Source organism: Scomber scombrus, chromosome 15, assembly GCF_963691925.1.
Source record: "Scomber scombrus chromosome 15, fScoSco1.1, whole genome shotgun sequence".
Classification (NCBI taxonomy): Eukaryota; Metazoa; Chordata; class Actinopteri; order Scombriformes; family Scombridae; genus Scomber; species Scomber scombrus.
In genome coordinates, this window is record NC_084984.1 from 9,655,499 (window position 1) to 9,676,275 (window position 20,777).

A 20,777-nucleotide genomic window follows, 5' to 3' on the forward strand; every position below is an offset into this window, starting at 1 on the left:
CTACCAAGTTTGTATGCTGAATATAGAGCTATAGCCAGGAGATTGTTAAATTATCAGATTATATTATTTATATCTATATAATTATAGAAGTATTATAATATATAGAATGTAGAAAAAACATTTGTGGTTTTACAGGTTATATGCTGGACTATTTCTTCATTGAATCTTGTCACCACCGTGAAGTTGCGTTCATAAAGCAGCCCATGTTGCACCTTACCCTGAATTTTATTGCTCATCCCTTTCTTCTTCTCTCTCTATCCCTCGCTCAGAGCACATGGGTTGCTTCCTCCTTTAAGAGTGAATGTTGCCTTTCATCTTATCCTCTTCCCACAACTGGCAAACTCTGACCACTTCCTGACTAATGGAGGCTCCAGACAAAATTACACTCTGCTTCTGTTTGGATGAAATGACCCTAAAATGCACATCATTGTTTGGTCTGGCTGTGGAATTTGAGCTATAATCAGAGGCTAAAAGGCTAGCTGTAGTTCAAAAACCACACTCAACATGACACATGCATGTTAAAAATGACAGCCAGTGATTACTGTGTTGGGATGAAGACTTTTCAGAGAGTAAGTATCTGACAATTTATCAAACTGCTTTGTTTCAAAATATTATAAACATTCAAAAGTCACTCAGTCCATCATACATCCAGTCAAGTCCCTGCTGGTTGCCTGGTAACCTCACCATGACAACAAGACTTAAGGAAGTCACTGCACTCGGCCAAGAAATCATCCAGCTCATAACCTCCATAAAACCGCAATTTGTTGTTTTTATAAGTTTGTTTTATTTTCAATTAAACAAACAACCTAATTAACCTAACGTGTTAATTAGTGAGCTTTATAGGTGCTCGTAGTACAACTAGTCAAGTTAACTGTTTCCGGTCTTTATGCTAAGCTACGATAACCAGCTCCTTGGAATAGCTTCACATGAGAGTGATATCGATCCTGTCATCTAAATCTCAGCAAGAAAGTGAAAAATTGTATTTCCCCAAATTGTTTACAGAGTTCCTTTGGAAACCAGGAATATTTATAAGAAGTATTTTATCCCAAGTTCAATTCATATTTTAAACACTTCCAAGTGACCAATACGCAATATGCACACAGGAACTGATATGCACTTTTATCTATTTATGTATTTTATATATTTTAACAATGATTTTATGGAGTTTATGGATTCTATGGATTATGTATTTCCTGTATACTGTTAGAAAGGCAACCTAATCTTAGCATTAAATGACCTACAGTATGTATAAATTTCATGGTACACAACTAAATTTATAGGTACAGACTAATACAGAACATATCCACCAACAGAGCAATGTCACAACACAATATGGAGTATTTAAACAATACATACTAAGTAAGTTGAACAATTCCTAATTATTATAGTTTCCCAAACAACTAAATTACTTACTTGGCTACTATAATCAATACTTTTGTATTAACAGTAAATCAAATTACCGCTGTACTTTGGGATTGGGGTTGCTTCCAATGACAAACCCACAGAGGATTATCAATCTACTCTGCAGTTCCCCCTCAGCTTGAAGGATTGTTTTAGTGTTTTTAAGCTCTTTTTTTCTTGGTTTCCAGCCTGTAGCTTTACTGTGTGCTTCACCCTCACAACTCTCATCACGCAGCATTGTTTCCAGGCACAGCAGGCAGCCACACACCAAATGGCAGAGAGACAAAGTTAGTGACAAGCTTGTGAATGCAGGCTTACTTGATCAGGTGGCCAGACACACAACTCCAAATGAATGCTAATATGAAAATAAGTGGCAATTTGCTAACATCTTTACCATATTAACTTTAAAAGGTGATAATATGTCGCTGTTGTGGTCATGGCTTGCTCGTTTCTAAGGCCCCCAAGTGTCCAAAAAATCAGTTAATGCAGTCAATTTAAAATAATTAATGTTAAACTGGTTTGTAAGACATTATTAAACAATAAACTAATTCATGCACACATCAAAGCGACAGGCTAAAAGCAGGTATAATATAATTTAGTCATCTTTTTGGTTCCTGCTCCCCACAGTCAGCGGCAACACTCTAAAGGCCAGAATATGTTTACACTCATTAAACTCATTAAATCTGACACACAGGTCGCAGACTCGCACACATTCAAGGCCTTTTAATGTCCTCCGTCCTTGTTCTGTAAATACAGAATGGAGCTGCATAAACTTTACATAACCTCAGCCGTCATCCTCTGGTGTTTGGATTTTATTGAATCGAGATAATATTCAACACTCAGGTGTGGTATTAATTTGGAAAATGTGATTTTTATTTTTAATGTTAGAACCAATTAGAACCAATTCTTGTTCATGGCAAGCAAGTTGCTTTTGAATGTCTCTATTCCCTCTAAAATCATAGATCACAGAGTCCCACAATTGCAACTCAACAAATACATCTTATTTCAGCTCAGGCAGCTGTACTTTATTCTGCTGTTATTATAGTAGCTACAAGTTGAGACTGAAAAGTGGTATCGGTGACTATTTAAAGGCGTCTCACCATAAGATGATGTGGTAAGAGGCAGGAGTGCTGTTGAATCACAGTGAGTCAGAAGGTTTGAGCAACAAAACTGAAGTCTTTCCAATCACACAAACTGGGCCGAGTCTCTCTTTGAATGCAGCTGTGTGAGTCATGTTGAGAGAATTCCTCATCTAAACAGCGGGCCGACAAACTAGACCCAGCAAAGTGTGTGTTTGTGCATAGGTGGGAGTAGTCAGCTCACTTTTTCCTCTGTTAGATGGAGAAGGTGAAGGATACCAACAACCAACAGCCTGCAGACAACAACCATATAACTATTACAGTAACTGATCAAAGTAGAAACTACAGATATGATCTGCCTTTCCATCCTCCCATCCTTGTGAGTTATTATTGAATCCGACCACAAATCCTCATATCGTTTTCTGTCTATAGTCCGTGAGGGATGATTTAACCCCTGGTGTCTGCAGAATGATTTCAGGAGCCATAGATCGAGGGTGATAGTAGAGGAGATTGCACCCTGCTGTCTTGCCACATTATTTTCAGATGAATTACAACCACACAGTAACAACGGGATTTAAAGTAACACTATGTAATTTCTAAAAGAAGAGAAAACACAATGTTCCTCTTACAGATAAAGATTTGAATTCATAAGCAATAAAACATACGCCTACTTAATTAGTAGACTGCAATTATAAAAGAGACGTGTCTAAAACTGTTAATAGGACACTACTACACACAAACACACAATCTACAAATAAATTCAACTATGACTCATGCATCAAGTGAGTAATTGTTATTGGACTATTGGTATCCCGATCTTATAATACATCCAAGGCTTTCACGCTTTGTTTGCAATGTTACTACTACTCCCACGTCATGATGACATCAGATTGTTCAAGCATGTCCATAAATGTTAGCCTTTGTTGATAAGGTTGATATTTGGGCTCAAACTTGTACAAATGTATTTGAGAAGTCTCCATTTCGAGTAAAGAACAAGAAAAAGAAGTCCTACTACTACTGTTTGTTTTGGTAGCCCTCTAAAATCGCCAGAAGTCTGTTGAGGGGCAGCTTCCAGAAGCTATCCAATCAGAACAGAGTGGGCCTTAAAGAGACAGGAGCTAAAACAGCCTTTTTCACACTGAGGCTGATCTGATGGGCTGCATAAAGAACCAATATAAGATAAATAAGAAGTTTTTTTAAATTGTAAATCATGCAAAGATATTCCAGTAGAGCCCCAGAATATAAATATAGACCTGCAAATGTGTATGTTATGTCTCCTTTAAAACATTTTTTGGGAGATTCAATGAGCTATTATCCCGCAATTGCTATGTTTGAACACAGTGGTCACTGTTCAGCAGAAGCAAAGCAAGACTACTTGTCTTTTGCAGCCAAGGCAGCTTTAGCAAAACTAATGTTTGCTGAAATGTGGCAACAAACAAAAATTATAGGGTAAAAATAAATGCTAAAATATGGAAGCACAAATGGAGAAGTTTCATTAAACTGTCTAATGGCGCTTTTCCACTACACCGTTCCAGCACGACTCGCCTCGACTCGCCTCGGTTCTTTTTGCGTTTCCACTAGGTAAAGTACCTGGTACCTGGTCCTTTTTTAGTACCTGCTCTGGTGAGGTTCCAAGCGAGCCAAGCCGGTACTAAAATGTGACGTCGACACACTGCTGGCCGCTGATTGGTAGTTGTCGCTGGAAGCGTCATGAGCCGTCCCACACAAGAATCAAACCCGGCATTTTTTAATACCGGCAGCAGCGTTACAACCATAGTTACAGCCATACGGCTCAATTTTCTTGCTTTGTGTGTGACAGAAAGCCTCATACAGCAGCAAGTACACCACTGGCTCAATGTCCTCCATTGTTTATGTGTTTTGTGTCGCGTATAAAACGAAGTCACGGCAGTTTCGCGGAGCCGTGCTATGACGACCCCGCCCACGTTGAGTAGGTACTTTTTTGTAATGGAAAAGGAACCGTGCCGAGTCGAGGCGAGCCGAGGCGAGGCGTGCTGGAACGGTGTAGTGGAAAAGCGCCATAAGAACCTCGACGGAGAAAAAAAAGAGCCATCAATCTGACTTACTGAAATGCCTTTCTCAGTCTATGTTTATAATGTGTCACAGAGTAGAGATGTTAATGATTTTAAATGATGATGATTCTCACTCAAGTGTAATTTAGACCGAATATAGACTGAAGATGTCTAGGAGGAAACATATTTATAGTCTGGTACATCATTAGCCTCTTCTGTAATGCAACAGTTAGAGTATTTCCAGCAATTAGACCTAAGTGTATATGTCTTTCCTGTCAAGTATGTTTCATACTATTTCACACTGTTTTAGTTTTAGCGTGGTTAGGACAATCCAAACTGTAAAACTAGATAGATAGATAGATAGATAGATAGATAGATAGATAGATAGATAGATAGATAGATAGATAGATAGATAGATAGATAGATAGATAGATAGATAGATAGATAGATAGATAGATAGATAGATAGATAGATAGATAGATAGATAGATAGATAGATAGATAGATCCTAATAAAACAGCTGGGTACACTTGTAGCTGAGTCTGGTTTTTTGCAGCATAAGCCACACTTAGAACATTAGAGCACATTTTGAGTTGTGATATTTTGTCGGATTATTAGATGTATTTTTTGCTCAACTTGATTGAGCCATCTTTATCACCCCAAAAAAAACCTATTAAAAAAATCCCCCCAAATCCCCAGGGTGCATTGCAGCTTTCAAAACAGACTTTTTCCTCTTTCCACAGAGTTTGCACCAGAAAAAACACATGTGGCTTGTTTATGTTGGAGTTAATAAAATAATCTTTTATTTCTTATTAAGCTTCAGAAAGCTTATTGAACATATTGATGTAAGTTAATACTCCACCACTGACTTTGTAAAAAATACATTTTGTACATTTTAAAAAAGCGGTAGTAATGTTAATTTAAGGTAAAAGTATTATAATGTTGTTGTTGTTGTTTTTAAACAAAACTAACATAAATTTTCTGGCATTGATTTTAGATAATGAACAGTGATTGTAAATCCAGTTTGATACCAATTATTCAAATGTAAGCACAGATACAGTTACATATATTGATCACATTGCTCTGATTACTGAAGGTAGATCAACTTCTGCTCCCAGGGTGTATCCAGATTGAGAAACACTTGCTGACTTGTGCTTGAGTTCAAGTCAGCACTGGTTTGAAAAATACCACAAGAGGATTCATTGCCCAAAACACTGTTGTACTGTTGCATCAGAACACTAATGACAGGTCTTATGTAGATCTGCAAAAATTGTGCTGCATATAAAATGATTTGCTTGTGGGTTTTTGTTGTTGTTGTTGTTGTTTAATTGATACTTCATATTCACGTTTTATGGAAAATGTTTTATTTCTCAGGATGTATATTTTGCTTTTGTCTATAAAAAGAGATCATATTTAAAAACTGTCTCAATATAACTGAATGAATGGAGAAAAACCTGCACATTTGCAGATTGTCAAACATACTTTGTAAATGGACGTTTACTTTAATAGACATTTGGTAGAAACTCATAAGTAAAAAAAACTGTTATTCGAAAATAAATATTATTTTTTTGTCCAAAGGAACCAAGAAATATTCTTGGTGGGATCATTACATTCTTTATTTAAAGGTCAAAGGCCACCATATTGTACAGATCCAGTTCCCACTGTAAAAACTGGAGATCTGCAACGATTAGTTGACTAAATCAATTAGTCCACTGAAAGAAAATGTATTGGCAACTGTTCTGATAATTGATTAATCTATTTTAGCCATCTTTCAAGCAATAACACACACATTTCACGCACATCTAGCTTATTAAACATGACAATTTGCAGTTTTTCTTTGTCAGATAGAAGTGTAAATTGACTATCTTAACATTTCAGTCTGTTAGTGAGACTAAACAAGCAAATTGAAAACATCAGTGCAGCCTTTGTTTTGGCTGTAGGTCTATTAATATCAGTATCTATCTTCCTTTCTCACACACAGACTAACTTAATTTTAAATTTAACCCTGGTCTCTCTCTCTCTCTCTCTCTCTCTCTCTCTCTCTCTCTCTCTCTCTCTCTCTCTCTCTCTCTCTCTCTCTCTCTCTCTCTCTCTCTCTCTCTCTCTCTCTCTCTCTCTCTCTCCATCAGTTTCATGTGGTCACCACCGAGCAGCCACTCAGTGCCGGGCTGAAGCTGAAGGAGCGCTGTGGGCTCCACAGATCAGGATCACAGTATCTCTGAAGCCTCAGCTGCACAGTCCGCTCAGGTTGACAACTGCAGCAGTCGCCTGCTCCACAAAGCCCGCATGGAGATACCGACCAGCCGAGACCATGCACCTCTGAAAGCCTCAACACACACGTCTTTTGTTTAGCCTGAGGGGGAAGAAAAGTCTGCAGGACCACTTTCCTTTGAGCGTCAAAGGATTTTTTTTTCTCTCCTCTTCTTTTTCGGCCAGCCCGTCTCTCTTGCTTCCGCCTCGCAGTCCACTGCTCGATTTTTGACTTTTTTTTTCTCCCCTTGTAAAGAAAGCACTGCTGTTTCCACGAGTCTACCTGCTCACAAAGCACCCATGAATTCAGATAAAAATGTGTACCTCGGCAGAGACAAAGGCATCATGCGGAAGAGAGCATTGCTCCTTCGGAAAGGTTGCAGCTTCGAGATTACCAGGTAGGTGCCTATTTTTGGGGAGGGGGGCGATGTCTTTATTTTTTTGTCTGGGACAAGAGGAAGATCAAAATGTACCTAGAAAATACCTAAAAGTGTTACTTTATATGAAGCCGCACAATGAGTTTCTAATGTGTATTTCACCTTGTGGAGTGGTGAATTTGCAGGATCCGTTGTATGTGTGCGTGTGTGTGCGTGTGCGCGCATAGATAAGGAGGGATGCCCCGACACACTGGTTATAATGCATCCAGAGGTGGTGTATTCATACAGATGTCTCCGATTTCCGCCCGTCTGGACAAAATTACACCCTGATAGCTTTCGTTTAGCAGCTTATCATTTTTTATCTCTCACCACATGTCTTATCATGGTGTGGGGGGATGCGTTACGCACGGATACATCTCGTCTGCACCTGACTCTGCAATATTTTTGACACTGCTGTCTGAGTGGCAGGACGACGTTAATTGTTATTTTATAGCTAGTCAAAGTCAGGCGTTGATTGTCCATCCCAGCAACCAGAACGCTGTCCAATCATGCGCCATAGAGGGCTGAGAATATGCAGATTTAATTTCAACCTATAAACTCCCACAAGAGATCAATTATGTGATCAGTTTTTCTCCCATCTACTGCACAGTTATGTCACAGAGGCAAGGCTGGACACCTGTGAAGTCACAGGCACCCTGAGGGCACAGACATATGAAGGCAGGGGTCTTGGTGACAGCTAGACCACATAAGGTGCAGCTGATATGACTTCTCAGCATGGTGCAGCTGGGATTTTGGCAAACCAGCTGGAGGCCTCCTTTGAAAATCTCCAACAGGATGATACCGACTGTGTGCCATTGAGGTGTTTCAATGTCCTAACCTCTGCTGTTTTCTGTGTGGTCCATGCTTTAAGTCAGCCGTCAGAAGTTTCTATTCTTAACGGTGCTCACTTTTACTGATGTCTCACCAGTTCCTTCCTTTTTACGTAATCGCACACTGTCAGCAAGACTTCCTAGCTGAGTATTGTTTGTCAAGAACTGATAGCAGTTGTGTTGGAGCGTAATCTTTTGCACATAATATATCAAATGAGTTTCGAGGTGTTTTCATTATCTCGATTATATTTTCTTGTTCAGCCCTCACATCCCACCTCCACTCTAATTTCCTGCTATTTCAGACAGTCTGCGGAGGTGTGCTGAAGTGTAAATTTACCTAAGAATTCTGCTTCATTGCTTTCGTAGCTGATAAGTTTGTCTCAGTATGTGTGTGATGTTGAGACTTGTGCGCTCCATCCGGGCTGTCAGGTCTCACTGTCCAAATTGGAGGCTGACTGACTTCAAGGTGCAGGCAGAAGTGAGATTTGGTCAGCTTTGTGCCAAGCACTTACTTTCAAATTACACAGACTTTCTAATGAGCTTGATTTATCCTCTGTAGCGAAAGAGCTTGTGTCCACTCTGTGCGCTTTGGACAAAGAGTCACATTGTAAGGCCTCCTTGCAGACCATCTCTCAGACACTAGCAGTGTAACAGATAATCAATCAGAGTCAAGCCTGAAGTGCCACTGCACTGGGAAATAGATTCTCCGCTGAACTGGGGGGACATGAGAGACACTCCAGTAAAGGGGACTGCTGCTGCTGAGAAGTCTGAGGATAATTCACTATACTGCAGAGACCTAACACATTAGGACAGCTTCATAAGCACACATGCAGTTGGAAACCTGCTTTCACGTGCATAACCACACATGCTCACAAACAGACACTAGCTCAAGTGTTTCCACATGTTTGACTGTGGAAGTTTGTCATGAGGGAAGCTTTATCTGGACCTTGATCTGACCTCTTTTTCTCCTCCAGGGTTCAAACACTCTGACTGTGACAGACATCTCACAGTATAATAATGTGTTTTGTTTATTGTAAGCTCTCTTAGATGTGTGTGCTTCACTATGCAGAGTTTGTCACTAGGATGCTGTTTTCACATTCATTTGCCAAAGGAGGAAAGTTTCTCTCTGCTCACCTTATATCTGAGTTTAAGGTGTGTACTTACGAGCACAATTTGTGATATCACAGCTTATTTGGAGCCAGTCGTGGTACAGTAGGCAATTTACACAGGTGTGATGTGGAAACTTTAAGCCTCCAGTGCATTGTAAATGGAGTAGATATAATTTGAAGGATTTTAACAAGGTTAGACATTAATAATTATTTAAAGCAGAGTACTTCTATATATCTTCAAACATGTATGAGAATCAAAGGGAGAACTTGACAGTGTAAAGTTGTCAGGATCAGCACTAATCTTCAGAAGTTAATCTGTTTCGGGATAAACATGTCAGATCACATTATTATTTCTGACGGTGTTTTGGACACCGCTTCATCGTGACTAAGCCTTATCTACCAAAGTCAGTGGACTGCCAGTTGGCAGATATTCTCACTGACAGCAGGTAACTGGAGAGCTGCAGGTGAAAGCAAAAATGTAGAATAAACTACTGGAAAAAATTATGTGGTCAGTTTCCTCTGCTTTGCCAGGTTTAGCGGTTGCAGGTGGATGTATGTTTGTTCAAGATTTGTAGCATAGGTATGTGTATCTACGGCACATTTTGTGTGTGCCCTAGTCTTGAGCTTGACAAAAAACAGATCAAGATTGACGTTGGAGTCTTGATGTCACACAGGAATAGCAAATCCTAATCCTAACAAGGTGTCCCCTTCCATTATTTTCCGTGACAATTGTGGCATGCCGCTTTGAGACCATCACTGAACTCTTGGCTCTGGTCTTTCTGTGCTCCTTACAAACCTCTAGCTGTCAGCCGAGGCTAATTGTGTGTGAATGAGATTAGGCTACATGGTGACACTTGAAGGAGCCAAGAAATCACTGACTTGGCTCTGACCAAGAACTGGCAGAACAACTCTACAAACCTAACAGACTAACTGCCAGAGAGGAGAAACGGACAAAGCTACCAGGCCATAAAAACATACTACAAACCAACAATCTAAACAAAGATTGGATACCCGGAATAAAACTGAAAAGATTTCAAAGATAATCACTGTGCTTTCTAAGAATCTGACGGCAAAATCAGCAAATTCTGATGCGGTGGAAACTAACCTCATTGCGTGGAGTGCTTGGGCCAGCTCTTCAATCCATAACAGAACATTTGTAGTTCATTTAAGGAAAGGCATGCACTGGCAGAGAGCCGTTAAGTACGTTACTGGATCATGAGGGAAGAGAGACCCATTTATCATGCGGCTAACTAACGCAGGGCAACGTGTGATTAGAACATGTTACCATGGTTTGATTTTGTAACGCGGACCCAACGAATGCATGGAGATAAGGAGCCTGTATACATAGGAGGGGCAGTTTAAGTTTGACAGCCTGGATTATGTGTACTGTTCATCAATCAATCCGTTCAGTTTGCCAACGTCCACCATCCCTTCCTTCCTTACCGTACATGCATTCCTCCATTCAGCAGCTATTGAACAAAAAGCTTCTCATAAAGCCGCAAAACCTTCACCCCTGCTACTACATCAACATTAACAGAGCAAAAATAGACCCAGCCACCTAAACTCTGACAGATTCCTTCGCTCCCTCCTCATCCTCCTCTCTCCCTGAACTTCTCACTTCAGAGGTCATCTGAGTGCATTTGCTTTGAAAAGCTATCTGCATCTACATTAACCTCCCCTGCTGCCAAGCCCACAATGTTTTGTGGCTACAGTTGCCAGGGGTCTTGCCGTAGCTTGCTGCTCGTCAGATTGGCACAAGACTGGATCCAGATGGAGCCGGAGTGCATCTCGCTGCGATTACGTGCTTTTGTAAATGAACGGGAGAGGGGAGTTTCGAGCATATGTGCCTTTCAGAGGGGGGAAGAAAAGAGAGAAGGAAGTATGTATTAGGGCTTGTCCTCTTGAGGTTTCCTGGTGAAGCCTTTACAGTAGGCTTCAAAGCGGTATGTGAACGAAGAACATATGTTTTGAATGTCTGACTTGTTTTTAGATCTAACAGACTGTACACGGACGGGCCCATATTCATATGCTTTCGTACAGACACAGTGAAAGTGGCTGTGATAGGCCAGGCTGCTGGGTTCTCCCTCTGCGTTACAATCTGTCATAAAGCACCCAGCAGGGACTGAACTGATGGACTAACTGACATTTTTGCTGACATAAGGCACTCCTCGACTTTGCTGGGAATGTGATTTAGTTCTCACACACACATTTGACGCAGAACACACACAAAGTTTCTTTGAAAGTGTGTTTGCATTAGACGAGAGAGATTGATGAAGCGGTGCCTGAAAGATGACGGACTGCCACTAACATTTATTGTCATTATTGGTCAATCTAAAAATTATCTTGTGATTAGTTGCTTGGTCTTTGAAATGTCAGGAAATGCCATAACCATGGTGATGCCTTAACATTTTGTCCAAATCCAAATATATTCAGTTTACAATCATAGAAGAGTAAGAAAGCTAGGAACTATTCATGTTTGAGAAGCTGGAACCAGTACATTTTTGGTTGATTTAGCAGTTAAAAATAAATCAAAACCAGAAGAGATATTGTCTATTTATATCTTGCATTCTTCTTGTCAAAACCTGGTGCCTACATTACCCACAATGCAACGTAACAGCCAAATAGTTTGGTCAGAGATTCTGGTGTGTTTATACAAGTCACGGCTAACTTAGTCATGATTGATGTGGTTCTTTTTGTTATAGGAAAACAAATAATACATTATGTCATTGTTTGTAAATTGTTTGTGTTTTGCACTGTTCCATATCACAAAGGGAAGAGCACATATATTTGAGTTTAGGCTATAAATGTTGTGGTATATGGCATTAGTTCATTTTACTTGTCCCTATACAAATAAACATTAAGTCACGAGTAATAAGCCTCTAACATAACGCAGAGATTAAGAGTGGACTGCAGAGGTCTTGTAAACTCACTTGTTTCCACATCCTCAGATCCTTTTCATTTTCGAACTTGTAGTTTTCAGCCCCAAATGACACTGACTCATGTGACATCACTTGAGGAAATGTATTAGACTTTGCCCAGCTCCCCCTGGAGCCCCAAAAGGCTTCATACAGCTTTCTTTACATATACAACACCTGTTAACAGACTTTTATGTATAAAACCAACATTATTAAAATGGTATCCCCTTAATTTTATATCAAACGACTAATCAATTATTAATCTTAAGGAAGATGCTGCTTCTGCGAATTATCATTGCAAATGCAGCGAAGGTGCAATATTGTTCCAATTGTCTGATTCCCATAGAAGGTTGCAGCTGGGATAGTGTGCAAGGCTGGTTCTGCTCTGCTCAGCCGTACAGTCAGTCTCTCAGTGAGGTCTGATAAACACTGGACAGTAATCACTCCCATATGTGGCTGCATAGCTCAGCACAACCCGGCACAGTCCAGCCATGCGCACAATACGCCGCACCAGGCTCATTTAGACAGAAAAATAGACTCAAATTACGAGAAGAAAAATACAAAAAAAAAAAAAGAGAGAGAGAAAAATCTCTCGCTTGATTACAGCTCTATGTAAACTTTTACTCTTCGACTGGAACATCTGCTTCCATTTAGGGCTTTAAGGCACATACCTACACATTAAAAAGCACTGTGCACTGCTCCGGGAAAGCTTGGAGGATGGAAAAACATTTCCCATTATAGTTGGCTGGAATACACCCAGCGTAGAGCGAGTTGTACTTAAAGCAGGACATGCGGCTACAAGCCACATGTATACATGAGTCATATAATAGAGAGTGTTTTCTTTTTTCTCAGAGTTGTACAAACTTCCTTATTTACCACGGTCACTGTCAGGGATGACGCAAAGTGAAAGTGTGTGTTCAAGTGCCAGAAAGTTTAACCACGGTAGAAGTATAAAGATCAAAAGACATGTGAGCAGTAGGGGCACAGTCTGTCTGTACACTGTGAGCTGCTTCACACCAGCCAGGTGCCCCCATCATAACCCTTAAAGAACGATCCAGGAGAGACGGAGGAGGAAATGGAGCCTGTGAAGGGTTACTGTTGTACATTTTTACCCTGTGGTTTTGAGGGAGGCCAGCCAAAACCTCCTCCTGGTTAGAGAGTAAGCAACAGAAAGAAAGAATGAAAGAGATGGCAGTACATGTGGAGACATCGAGGAAGGGCATTTTTTTCAGAGGACGTTGTAAAGCTGTGGCTCAAATTAAGTTGTTGATGTGTGGAGCGAAAAACTAAAGAGTTGGATTATATTACATGTTGCTATTTCTTCACGACCATTCTGCACGAAGGACTTCTGCATGTTCCTATTTTCCATTTTAGCTTCATTGTTTTTGTGAAGTTAAAAAAACACAAAGCAAATTCATGTAGAAGACGAAAATATCTACACACACACACACACACACAAGTCTAGGCCTCACTTATCCCCCTACTGCATTGTGCTTCCCTGAGGCAACAGAAGGTCATTATGACCCCTATGCCCTCTTATTTATAAATGTTGAATTTTTTTCACAATGTAATATTTCATGAGATGCTCCTGATTTAATGAAATGAGTAGTAAAAGTGAAGTGGGTATAATGTTGGCTTTTGTTGTGGGAACAACTTTTGAGGAAGCAAAGCCAATGAACATGTGGTACAGTGCCAGAAAGGGGTCAGATTAATGTGAATATTTAACACTTTAACACTTTAACACAGACAAGATGAAAAATACTGTCCAAGTATGTGCATGCATTTCTAAATAAGAAACATTGATGGACATTTCATATTTCTATATATATGTTGCCAAACTGATTTTCCGATTGTTTTCTCAAATGTGCCGTTGGGTCCTTGTGAAGACTCAATGATGGAGACATATTATGATGTAAAATGACCTCAGGCAAAAATTTTGCTGTCTACTCATGTAACTGGCAGTGATGAATGTAGGTACTTTGTATTGTCTAAAGGGGTGAAAGGAACCTGATGGAGTGATTTCTTTTCCCAAAAACATTGAGGACATTGAGACATTGATTCATATTTTGTGAAGAGCAGCTTGTAAGGGTGGAAGTAAGGAATGTAGAGATTAATCATGCAGCCATACACATACATTGTATTTCTTATGCAAAGGCAGAGTGCAGAAAGGTGTATTTCCTATCTCTGTTTCACAATTAAAAGCAGCTGCTTCTTGTACTGGAATGAGAAACCAGAAAATAAAGAAAGGAGATGATAAAAAATAATCTGGAAAAGTACAGAATTATTACATAGAGACATAAGTGACCATATGTTTGTTCTAAAACTGTGTTTACAATGCTTGTCAAACGTGATTAAATTAGTTCCATTCTGGTACACTTTTGCCCTGACAAAACTTTTGCCCTGTGTGGGGTGGGTGGGAATGATCTTTTTTCATCAGTCGGTTATCAGAAGAAAATAATAAGGTGAAAATGTTTTCCTCATAACAAAATATAATAATATAATGAAACAATAGAGGGTTACACAATACAAACTGTAAGACATGTTTAAGTTCTTTCTCATTCAACTGTGATACAAGTTTTAACCACAAGAGGGCAGACTCTTCCTGTAAAAACAGTGACGTGATCATATGCAAGTGTGACCACTTTTTCCATGCTTTGGATATTTATCAGTTAATTTGAGTGTGTCTCAAAATCTGAAAAATTAAAATGAGTTGGCAGCAAATTCAAAATGTGCTTTTGTTTTGTAAGCAAAACAGTTGAATTAGTATAGAAATTACTCATTGGTTATACTTTGGTCATCTGTAACTTTCCACAAGGAGGAGTAAGATGCATGAAGAAGCAATGACATTTATTTGGGGAACAGGTGGACTCCAGTAGCTTCAAATGAGGCTTTCATTTAAACAGGCTTACTGTGTTTGTTTGTGTTCTGCATAAAGAAATATTTTTGCTGGCGGCCAGGCAGATTGTTCCCCACTTATGCATCTCATCATATTAATCAATTATTTAGGACTAAAGTGCATTGTCAGTGTCCAAAAAACACACTTACAGACACAACACGTTTAGCTTAAGGGCCAAGGGCAGAGTGGTGTCCAAGCCTGGCCTGATTATTGCAGACAAAAGGTTAATTCACCTGATCACATTTAATGAGAGTGCCATCATCAATCGCTGCAGCCTGACACAGTGACATTTCGCAGAGGCCATGTGGTGACCTGCTGGCATTTGGGATGCACTAGAAACAAAAGGGCCAAGGTCTGAATTCAAATCATCTGTGCACGTGCGTGTGTGTGTGTGTGTGTGTGTGTGTGTGTGTGTGTGTGTGTGTGTGTGTGTGTGTGTGTGTGTGTGTGTGTGTGTGTGTGTGTGTGTGTGTGTGTGTGTGTGTGTGTGTGTGTGTGTGTGTGTGTGTGTGTGTGTGTTAATGACTGCTGTTAGAGAATATGTAATCTTCACCCTCTCCCACAGCTGTGTGTTATGCCAAACAGTGCTGAGGTTTTGGTATAAGATATTCAATATTATGTCTGAGACCCTACATACACTGATAAAACCAGACTAATGATATGAGAAACTTCAAAAGCTCTCACAATCCCAACAGACATTTGTTTAAGGGGACCTATTATACACATTTCTGGGTCTGTATTTATATTCTGGAGCTGAACTGGAATATATTTTTATGATTCATAGTTTAAAACACTCCTTATTTATCTTATACTGGCTCTTTATGCAGCCCCTCAGTTCAGCCTCTGTCTGCAACAAGCCGTTTTAGCTCCTGTCTCCTGTCTCTCCTGTCCCCAACGAACCCACTCCGTTCTGATTGGACAGCTTTCAGAAGCTGCCCCTCGACAGACATCCACCAACTGCGGAGGCTATGTCACCAAACCATGAAAAAAACTATGATTTCACTACTTGTTGTTGTTCATGAATCGAATTCTCCGATACATCCTTACACGTTCGAGCCAAAATCCAATCTGAAACATGCAAGTGGACAACACGAACAACACATGGAGACACTTTAGAAGCAAAGACTACAGAATGAACAGCTTTTTTATGGGCATGTGTAGAAAAGAACATTCACATCTGAAAAAATAACAGAAAAACAAAAAAAAAGCATGATATTTCCCCTTTAAATGTTGTATCACTACACTACACTATCCTTACAGAAAAATGACTGTGTTCAATGTGAAAAAGTAAAGAAACACCCACTGTGAAGATCTGAGTCTCAGACATGATCAATACCTCAATCGTTTAAACTATCTCATTTTTGGGGAAAGACCCAAAATTTGACTCTATTTGGTAGACTTTTATACAATTCATAGGAAAATACTCATGACTCAGGATATTTTTGCTTTGTTGTAATCATGCTCAGATGATAGTGTACATATACATTTTTGTAATTTTTGAGTATGCACAGTATTAAAAAATTAGCTGCAATTTTAGTTTAGACAGAAAATGTATTTAATTGTAATTAATCATAATCAATTACACCATTTTTTTTACTTTAAAAATGCCAAAATTATTGTATTCCAGTTGTAGTGTAAATATTTCCTGCTTTCTTTACTTCGATAGTAAACCGACTGATTGACATATTTTATTTTTCATGTTCTAGACCAAACAGCTAATCTATGAATCGAGAAAATAATCGTGAGATTGATCGGAAATGGAAAATATTTATTTGTTGCAGCTTCAATGTAAAGCATGCTTTAAAGAAAGAAGTAGTAGACTGTCAAACAAGCACTGCTTGCTGTTTGCTGAAGTGTACATCTACAGGTTTAAACTCATAAAACTCTTTGCTCACTCGTCTACCTTCTTGATCTCACTGCTTTGCTGTGTCTGCTGTGACAGTGTGCAGTGCAGGTGCAATAATGGTTGGATCATCCTGTAATCAAATGAAGCTATGTATTAGTGCCGGTTCCTCCCGCAGGTTACATATTATCCAGGGGACAAAGGCTCATCATAGAGAAGTGACATCATGGCAGATATGTTGATTTGCATGTTGCGATGTTTGAATGTGTGTGACAGATAAAAACCCTGCTGTGTTGATACTTGTAGAGTTTATGGTATGTCATGCATTTTGTATGCAACATTGCTATTTACTCACTCATTTTTATACATTTCTATTTAACTGAAATGGCTCACGGTATGCTTTCTCTCTTTCTCACACACACTTATTTATTCTACGCGTGGGAAAGGTGCTGTGGTCAGACATGGCTTACGTGGTGAGACTAAAAGGCCGGAGTGGCAGCTGTCCAGAGAGAAGGCAGCGTAGCTCCGAGGGATTAGCACACTATTGAGTCAAGAGCTCCTGATCCCTGATGAACTGCTGAGGCTAACGTGCAAAGTGCCTGTGCATACACACACGCATTTTGTGTCTACTTGTGCACTGAAACACTTCCTGGCATGGACGCATGGATTGCAAACCCACACGCTATAATGCTTACACCTACATATAAATATCCTGGTCTTTTGAAGTTGCATTTTGTCTGGGGAACGTAAAGCCTGGGATAGTCCATCACTGCTGGGTCTCACATAAAACATAAGAGTTGAAGAGTTGATACTTATTGAAGGTTATTGCGAATATTTCCCCTCCCATCTCTCAATAGAACCAAAGTACAAAGCTCACTGGTCATTCAACATAATGAAAATTGCTTTTGAGGTTGAGTGTTTAGGTCTGTTATAACAGCACTCAGTAGCTTGATAATACACCATTGTTTAATATGGTTACACAAACTGTTCAAATAAAAGGCAACGTCATGCCTGAAGATAAGAAGTCTGATCATTTTGTCATAAATACAGCAGAAATAATTAGAAAATGAATCGAATAATTGATAGTTGTGTTAATTTTCTGTTTCATACCAAAATGCATTTGGTGTATCATTGAAGCCTAATACATGTGTTGAATGCATCTCCTTTCTCATAAAACATTTGTATTGTGGAAGAATTTGAAATCTACATTGTTTATTGTCTGCATCTTGGTAGCAGTTTTGTTGCTCCTTAGAAATCTGTTTGAAATCAGCTCACTTTCACTAAACATGTTGGATCTGTCACTTGGTCTCGTCTCTTTGCATTACTCAAAAAAAAATCAGGCATTATTTGACTGAGTACACCGCTCAACTCCTTCCACAAGCAGTAAACTTCTCTCACCTTGACTACTTTAACAACCTTCTGGCAGGGATAGCAGCATGCAGAGTAAAAGCTCTGAAAATGGCCAAAAATGCAGCAGCACGTCTGGCCTTCAACCAGCCAAACACAGCTCATGCCTCTCTACTTGTGTCCCTATTTCTGGCCTACAGAGCGGCCACCAGCACAGCACACACGTACTGTAACTGAACTCCCTCAGTCAGGTTTCTGCACCTTCTCGTTCCCTGCAGTCTGCAAACGAACTTCACTGCGAGGCAGAAAATCTCAATCTGAACTCTTCCCCCTTTATAAAAGTGGCTTAAACGAGTTGTTTGACTCTATTCGGTCAGCAGAATCCCTCTCCGTCTTCACAAAACCACTTGGAAGTCCAAATCTGAGAGTACTTATTAACTTAATATGCTCTTTCACCATCTCTCAGTACTTCTCAGGCTTTTTCTCTCATTAAAAAATGAAATAAATCTTTTCTTCAAGCACCTGCAGCCTTGTATCAGGTGGAACATGGAAGTGGATTTCAAGGCATTTATTCTCAGAGGCTTCTTCTTGATCTACTGTAGCCTGCAGCTTGTACGTCGCTTTGGAGAAAACCGTTTGCTGCCACATCGCTACGTTTGCTCTTAGTAGTCAAAAACTCTACAGGGTGTCTTTAAATTTTAGAACTGATGTTACCATCTTTAATTTAATTGTCTTTCAGTGGGATTAAGCAGATTCTTCACTGTGACTGCCTGTTTTACCAGCCATGAAAACACCACATTTATCCTGTCAGTTCTTCTGAATATGATCCTCTGTGTCCACGTGTCAGTCTGGTCTTGACAACTGTATCCTACCTTTTATGTTTTAACTGTTGATTGAGAAAGACATGCTATTTGAGGAAAGGAAAGCGTTCTTCACGCACTCTTAGGCAAAGCAAGACAAAGAGTTACATTAAAAACTGTTATTATTATATATTGTCTAAAAATTTAGACCAGTTTCATGGTCTTCATCGGGGCACAAATAGTTAAAAAAGATTGTTTACACCTGCTCTAGATAGACAATACAAACAGAAATTATATTGCATCACATTATAAAGTAACCAAAAGTTGTTGGATGTTTTTAACTATACTACAAAGCTGCAGCAACAGTAATCAATATATCAATATTAATCAGCAACTATTTCGTTTTAGTGATGTATTTTATTAAAGCAAAAATTCCAAACATTTGCTGGTTGCAGCTTCTCCGATGTGAGGATTTTAAGGACTTTCTGTGTCATTCATGATAGCAAACCAAATATATTTGTATTTTGGAGACAAAACATTTGAAGACATCACCATGAGCTCTATATCAGGCATATTCCACTATTTTCTGACATTATCTAGAACAATTGTATAATCAAGAAAATAATTGGCAGATGAATCATTAGCCAACATAATCCATAATCATTAGTTGCAGCTATGATTAGCCGATTAATCCATTAGTCGATTGACAGAAAACGAGTTGGCAACTGTTCTGGTAACCAGTTACAGTGTTTTCAAGCAAAAATGCCAAAAAAAAACTTACTGCTTCCGCTTTTTAAAATGTGGGTATTTGTTGGTCTTCCTAGTCTTTTATTGATAGGTAGCTGAATAGTTGCCGGCACATTCATGATTTAAAAAACAGTCTGTATTTGTCTTAGAACAGTGGAGATATAATGCACTCAAACAGACCTAAGTACAAACACATTCTTGTTTACATTGTGAGGAATCAGCACCTTATATTCATCACCTGGACCACACCGCTGTCACATTACACCAGTTCTTTCTCTCATGGTATTTTTGTTTTGCATTCAGGGTGACATATCCGAGGCCACACATTCATCTCTGAACAGGAAGTCTTCCCTTTTTAACTTCCCTCATAAACAACCGTTAAAAACCAGAAGCTCTTATGCAAAAGCCGCGTGGGCCGCTGCGTGTCAGCGTGCGACAATGGGAGGCTGTGGGATGAAGTTGTGTTTATGCAACATGTATGAAGGTTTCTATGTGTGTACGTCTCTGTGACTGGCCTCGGGGCTCTAATTAGAGGTGGGGGTGTTCAGGTATCTCAGGTTGGTTGTTTGTAACTCGATGCTGATGTGAGAAAATGAAGGTGTCGCTTTGTTTTCAGTGGTTCTTTTGAAAAAGTGTTCTTTTTCTTCAGGCTGTGGCAGATTACAGATGCATTTCAACATGAGCTATTTTTAAAAGTAGTCACATTCAGAGAGAGAGAGAGAGAAAATGTAAGTTGGTAGCTTTAGGTGTTTTCCTGTGGTGTGGCGTGCCACAGAGGGGGGTTTCTACTGATTAAAAATTGATGAGCAGCTGAGTGCCGTGTAGCCTGAGCCGAGCATTCCTGCACTCTTTCATGGTGTGTGTGTGTATGTGTGTGTATGTGTGTGTGTGTAGACTGAGCTGGAGACACAGGCTGTGGCTGGGCTCTTGTGAAGGTATCAGATTTAACTAAGCTCACATTTCACCTGCTATTCTCTCTTTCTCTTTCTCTCTCTGAGCATAGAATTAAGTCCTCCTTGACATGGTTTTTACCACATTCCTCTGTTTTTGTGACGTGTCCTTGCTTCACATTTTCTTTTCTTTTCTGCTTTATTCTTTTATTCCACAAATGAGGA

At 39.6% G+C, this 20,777-nt stretch overlaps 1 protein-coding gene across 1 annotated transcript in view; it reads left to right on the forward strand.

The window, feature by feature from the left end:
- Positions 1-7,048: 7,048 nt before the first annotated feature.
- garnl3 (GTPase activating Rap/RanGAP domain like 3) overlaps positions 7,049-20,777 on the forward strand; it is a 70,489-nt gene continuing 56,760 nt past the window's right edge. Inside the window, exon 1 of the mRNA XM_062435085.1 lies at positions 7,049-7,157. Coding sequence (XP_062291069.1) covers positions 7,060-7,157 — 98 coding nt within the window. The 5' untranslated portion in view covers positions 7,049-7,059. The remainder of the gene's footprint in view (positions 7,158-20,777) is intronic.